Here is a 6821-nt window from a genome sequence, read left to right as displayed (position 1 = left end):
AAATATAATAAGATTAAAACTAATTATTTAGAATAAATATTCAAGATTTGATCATGTTCTAAATATTGACTTCTATGAAAATGAGTCATAATAATGTTTGTAAAAACTAAAAACCACAAGATCTTAAATTATCTAAGGGTGATGGGTTGGTATCAATAAGTTGGTAGTTCAAACCTCAACTTTAAAATATCCAACTCTACTTAGCACAAAGATAATGAACTATCTGTTGTCTCAAACTTAGCACAAAGACAATGACCATATATCATCTCAAAGTAGATAATTAAATAAAAAATAATATCTATTATATATATATATATATATATATATAGGAGAATGTGAAATGTACCCAAGTTTTTATTAAATCAACCGACCCATCTTAATCATCATGAAAAGTAAAAATGACCTCTACACTTAACATATTTTTTGGGTCTTAATATGGGTTAAGTCAATAATGATAATATATATATATATATATATATATATATATTTATGGAGAAAATTATATACATGAATACATAAACAATTATCTTCATCAGAGCAGGACGATGACTCATGCCCGAATGCTTGAGGAGCAAGCAGCGCCCACTGCCACGCGGCCAGAAAGCCCCTCCATCCCATTACCGCGAAACACATCCATCTTCAATGCCATCGTGGTCCACCTCAGACCACACGATGCGACACCTCATCGAACGATGCTCAGAGCCCCATCACGGTAATACCGCGTGGGAGCAGCTTTGAGATAGGCGGACCCCTTTCTTCACCATCCACTTCCTCTCTCCCTCATTTGTCTTCGTTGTATTGTGTTTTGTTGTGTTGCGAGTTCTTCAATCTCACCACCGAAAATTGTAACCAATTCGTGTGTCCAGGGTGAGAATTCCAACTGCTGAAGCATCCGCAACTTGCTTACAGTTATTTGTAGCAGTTTTCGCAGTTTAGTGGGAATTTAATCGTCGCTTTGCGGGGGGTCCAATTCAGGGATTAATTCCGCCTGTAGAGGCTTTGTCCTTGAGCGTCGTGCGTAGTCGGCCTGGTTGAACTCAATGTGGAGTGGTGACTTGATTCCGATATTTAGACTCTGAAGTTTGGGGTTGAGGAGTATATTTTTTACTGGGTCTCGAGATTAGAGTATTCTCATGCCTTTTGTTTTTTTGTTTTGTTTTGTTTTGTTTTGTTTTTTTTTTTCTAGCTTTTGCAGCGCTGCTGCATGTTCGTATTGCTTAGGTTTCCCTTGTGAATATTGTGCTCTTCGTTTTGCGCTTGTTGTGTAATATCGAGAGGCAACTCGTGTCTGCTGAATTTTTCCTTTTTTTCCTTCTCCTTGCCATTAATTATTAAATTTATTGCCGCTGATTTCTTTGTGTGTGCTAACCGAATTTTCCATGCAATTCTTTAGTTGTGGGATGAGATTGCTGTGACGTACGCCTACGCTCACCTCGGATTCATGTGCAGAACCAGTAGTTGAACAGCTACAAACAACGCTGGTGCAGCCATGGGCATTATTCTCGGAAAAATCACAGTGGAAACGCCGAAGTACAAATCTGTGGAAAAGAAAGGAGACATCGAAATCAGGGAATACGAGCCAGCCGTGGTTGCAGAGGTTAGCTATGACCCCAAGTCTATGAAAAGTGGTAGAGATGGAGGGTTTATGATACTTGCAAGATACATAGGTGCAATCGGCACACCTTACAATAAGAAGGGATCAGAACCCGGTGAAAAAATCGCCATGACTGCACCTGTCATCACTCAGGAGCACGGTAAGCTTTTTTTGTCCACAGTTTCGTGAAGTCTTGTACACTTTCAAATCTGGCATGGTTCTTCCTCAAAAAACTTGTAGATTGCAGCGGTAGCGGCCAGTTGTTGATCTGGAAAACTCGACTTGAGTCGATCCTTTTTTTGAATGTGTCTCCACTTTGGCTGAAAACCATTTGGTCCTCCTTATGTTTTCTTAAAACAGCGGCCATGATACACTCGCCATTAACTACCTGTTTGGTCTGACCGCGTTTCAGGAGGAGCAGAAAAAATATCCATGACAGCCCCTGTTATTACTAAGGACGGAGAAGGCGACAACGAGAATAAAAGCATGGTGACCATGCAATTCGTGCTACCCGCAAGTTATACTCTCGAGACAGCTCCAACGCCGACTGATGACCGAGTGAAGTTGAAAGAGTTTCCAAGCAAGACATATGGGGTTATTACGTTCAGTGGAACCGTCAACCCCAAGCTGGAAGAGCAGCAGGTGCAGAAGCTGAAGACATCTTTAGAGAGTGATGGATACAAAATCATGGGAGATCACCTGCTGGCAAGGTACAACCCACCGTGGACGCCATGGTTCCTGAAAACGAATGAAGTGATGATTCCCGTGGAGAAAAATCTCTAGACCCACTTGTAGAGCCTTGACGCATTGATGCGATTTCCAGATTTGTGCATACGCCCAGTGTTGAGTTTTCATATCAAAGAATGTATAGAACGAACTGCCGTTCGTTTTTAGTTTTTTCAGTCGAATCTGGCAGTGGTTGCAGTTAATAGTGGTTGGTCAGCCGGGTTATGCTAGATTTCCGAGTGCTGAGAATGTAGCAGTGTAATTAGCTTGTTTCAGATGATTGACAACTCTATAAAACTGGAACGTTGGGTCGGAATAAAATCCAGAGTTTTGCAGCAAATAATCAGAATATTTATACACAATTTTTGATGGAATTATACAGCGAAATGAAATCTACAAAACTTTTGATAGCACTCTTGGAGTAACCTCTGATTCTGATCCTCATTATGTTAGACCAACTACTGTTTGAATTATGCTGTACCGTTCGTCTCGCCCCTCTATACACCCAATACCACTCCTGTTGGCGCAGTATTCATGTGTAATTTAAAATTGACGGCAGTGAAATGTAAAGTCCTGAACTGGTATACGGTCACGTAAATTGAAAAAATCTGACAAATACTCCAACTCTTGCACTACCGATGTCCCACCTAAATGAATATTGACTGTATACACAATCTAATCTGTCTTACCAGTAATACAATTTTGCTCTCGTCCCTTGCAAACGGATGCTGCTTCAATAATAGTCCTATTCTCTCGCTTGTGCCTTAAATTTTTAATGACTAAAGCAAATGATCAGAACTCTAAGCCCTAAACCTGGTATCAAGCCCAACACAAACTAAAAGCTTATCAGGAAGTCTTGATCCTCAAGCATGGTAGAAACTGTAGTTGAAAAGTGAATTGATGAACCACTTGCTCCGACGGTCACATGCGAGCCATAATAAGTGCAACTGGAGACGTCTTTCCATGGTTAGATCAAACGCTAAAGAACCAAAGTCACAAAGACTGGATCCCACTAAGAAATAATCAATATGTGTAACATTCTGACAAACTCAATTATTATTATTATTATTATTATTATGTTTTTTTTCTGGGAACTTAGCCTAAAGTAGGTAAGTAAATTGTTAATCCACCGAAGATACAGCTCCATCAGCCGATCAACTTTGTCAAATTCATTCCCCACAAACACGTCCAACAACTATCCTGGTCTAGAATTTCGTGTCAGACTCCCTGCAAGGGTAACATGCATTACACTCAGCGATTGTAAATGCAGAAACTCAGTTGTTAGTGGAACAAAATAAAAAAAAACTAGTTAATTGTGCAAAGAACAGACCCGTGCGAAAAAAAATTTCCATGCTACTTTAAAATTCTGCAACGTTAAGTGACAACACTGACGAATGCATGCAAAGTAGAACTTTTCCGCATGCTACATGCGGCAATTCCTGATAAACTTTGGTTACTATCACAAACGCAGTTAATAAATCCAATTGTTTCTTACAAATGGATTGTACTTTCACCAGATTGAGAAGAATAAATGGATATCTCTCGCTCAATCTCCTCAAAGGTTCCCGTCCACTCGGTTTCCCCCTTCACTTGTGAAAACCCTGTACGTGAGAAAACCACAATCACCAGCTGAGCATCAGAAATGTTGCATTGTAATGAAAGCTTCCTTCATATTTCTCCCCCTCAATTGATCATCAAAACGGATCAACAATCCACACATGTGTGAAAATAAACCAGTCAAATGAGTTGAAATACCCCACGGTGGCGTTCACCATGAGAGGCGATAATTAGATTATCTCGTTGAACAGTATTTAAGTGCGGACTTATGTGCGGACCTATATGAAAAATATCTCATAACGCGCAAGAGCAGATAAACTGTTCTGAAATAGAACTTCGAGAAATAGTAGTCCGAACTTCAGCAGGACTTTTTCTACTTTATTCTAATAATTATTACAACTATTATTAATCTTTCGGTGCCTAGCGCTTTCACAATCCGGACCTTGTTCTCCATTGACATCACCAGATTTTACTTACTGCTACAGAAGTTTACAAGCTGCCTCATCGCTGTCCATCTCATCCATCCGTCGGAGGTTTTTCACCAGTAGCACCATCCGTTCAATCGATACGCAAAGCCACAACAGATACAGGAATAACAGAGTTATCACTCAGCGTCCAATACGAGCTCCAGATACGAATCAGGAGTGGGAGCCAAGGCACGCAGCTTCTTCGCCTCTCCGTGCGACTCAACGAACTTCTCTAGCTGGTCCACAAACTCCGTGCGCGCCTCCAGATAATCTCGCAGCAGACATGCAAATTCGACCACAAGCTGCTTCAACAGCCGCACGTCGATCACCTCCACCACATCAGCAGAGGTCTCCAGCGACTGCAGGTCGACTGTAGCTGAGAAAGTGTCGGTGTGATGTTCTCCGCTGCGGCTCCTTATGTTGGCGAAGACAGCTACATTGGCAACACCATCGGCATCGCACTTGCGATTGCATTGGGCACCAACCCCCTCGCTCGACTGCTCTTGCAATTGTAATTACAAAATAATCAATCTAAAACATCGAGTAAACCCCGTTCTGTTTTAAAATTATATATATATATATATATATATATATGCATACACTTAAATAGATCGACACAGAATGCACGCAACAGGCACGACGACGAGAAATCGTGACAAACATAAGAGCAAAAACTTTCACGGAGACAACAGCAGAGTGCGAAGCTCCAGGAAGCTTCAAAGACACAATCGCTGTTAATGTGGGCTAAAAATTAGTGTGGTCTCGAATTTGCTTTGAACACTAATTCTTGAAATCATGCAAGATTTCTTCATGGAATGTAGAATTTCTGACAAATGCATGGAACTACATTCTAATTACTCCCTGATCGTAATGCTTGCATGAGATTTCTATGATAGTGTGAGATAAATTATATTACAGTGTATAATATAAATACATTTTGAACATTGTAAATCCAAATATGTTCATATTATATATAGATAGAGAGGGGGAGGGAGAGAAATGCATTACAATTGCTACTAACCTTGTGATGAACAATTTTTATGATGCAGTTTATTCCCGGACCTGATATTATATATAAAAAGAATGCTTTGCCGACAATCTATTATTTATAAAGTGCACTTCAAATTTTTACTTTGTATCTATTTATATTTTGAATTTTTTCTGATCTTATTCAAATGTATAAACATATTTAAGGTTCATGTTTTTATATTTACACACAAACTTTATATATCTTATAATTAATGATTTCAAGATATGTTTTTGATTATTATTTTAGAAATTAGTTTAATAAATATTTGTTCTAAATCATAAGTTGTACAAATCTTGCTTACATTATTAGTATGATATCTTTTTGGTTTACTATTTAGCATTATTATATAGCAAATTTCCTTTGAAATTGACTTTTGTACCAAAAAAATAAATATATATCCTTAATATAATGAATTTAATTTTTTGAAAGTATTTTATTTAAAATATGTAATATCGTAACAAAGTTCTTGTAGCTTATTTTCAAAGACAACATGGTGAGCCATACCAATAGCATTTAGAATTAGAATAGTGAATTTTGCTCTCCATGCCTAGATTATCAGTTTAAATTTAATTTAATGAACTATGTAGTCAATATTTATTTATTTATTTATTTTTCTTTCTTTGCCTTCATAGATTGGTATTATTATAGTTATAGTTTCAAAGAAAATTTTGACCTTTTTTTAGCCATTTTTTTTTATAGTTTATATTTTCACAATTCTAAATGATCTTATATGTATACAAATACAAGTAAGAGAGAATTAAGTCCAAAAGCTGTAGATAACCAAATTATAATATTAAGTTCAATTGTATCAAGTTTTATAACTCTTAGTTTATTTATACAAATCTTAATCAATATCATAGTTGATAATAATAAATATTATAAGATTTGAGAATTAAATAAATTCTAAGGAATTTATAACCATAATTTTTGGCAAATCAAAATGGAAGCTATTCTCTACAGAAAGATATTTTAATGTCTTATTAAAATCAAATGTATCAATATAATTTTTCTAGCTATAATTGATAAAGTCAATTTTTCTACAAAAGAGATGTTTAAATTTGTGAAACAAACAATATATATAGATTTGATTTTGTCCATAAGTTATAATCTTATTATACTTTTTTACAATAAGAATAATCTTACAAACATATTAAACTAGTCTTTTTTACCTATTTGATTTAGCTAATTATTCTCAAGGTTCAAATACAAGGAAGTAGATTGTCAATTAAGCAAGTTACACTAAACAAAGCTTAAAACAATTAGTTCAAATATAAGAAGTAGAATCATCAATTTAAAACTTGTTACTAATACTAATTGAAATTACTATGACATATTTTATATATCTTATATAACTAATACTTTTTTGAATTGTTGTCATGTATTAGACTTAAATCAATTGATATTAATAATCAATTTAGATAATGTTATCATATTATAATTTTTTATA

At 36.2% G+C, this 6821-nt stretch overlaps 1 protein-coding gene across 1 annotated transcript; it reads left to right on the top strand.

Annotated features, from left to right (window-relative positions):
- Positions 1-777: 777 nt before the first annotated feature.
- LOC112277005 (heme-binding-like protein At3g10130, chloroplastic) lies at positions 778-2663 on the top strand. Its single transcript, XM_024508923.3, has 3 exons — positions 778-867; positions 1450-1754; positions 2007-2663. The coding sequence occupies exons 2-3, from the start codon at positions 1490-1492 to the stop codon at positions 2375-2377; spliced, it is 636 nt and encodes a 211-aa protein (XP_024364691.1). The 5' UTR covers positions 778-867; positions 1450-1489; the 3' UTR covers positions 2378-2663.
- Positions 2664-6821: the final 4158 nt, after the last annotated feature.

The sequence above is a fragment of the Physcomitrium patens genome, chromosome 24 (assembly GCF_059467195.1).
Source record: "Physcomitrium patens ecotype Gransden chromosome 24, ASM5946719v1, whole genome shotgun sequence".
Taxonomy (NCBI): domain Eukaryota; kingdom Viridiplantae; phylum Streptophyta; class Bryopsida; order Funariales; family Funariaceae; genus Physcomitrium; species Physcomitrium patens.
Note: the sequence above shows the minus strand (reverse complement) of the source record. Positions and strands in the feature narration are given on the sequence as shown.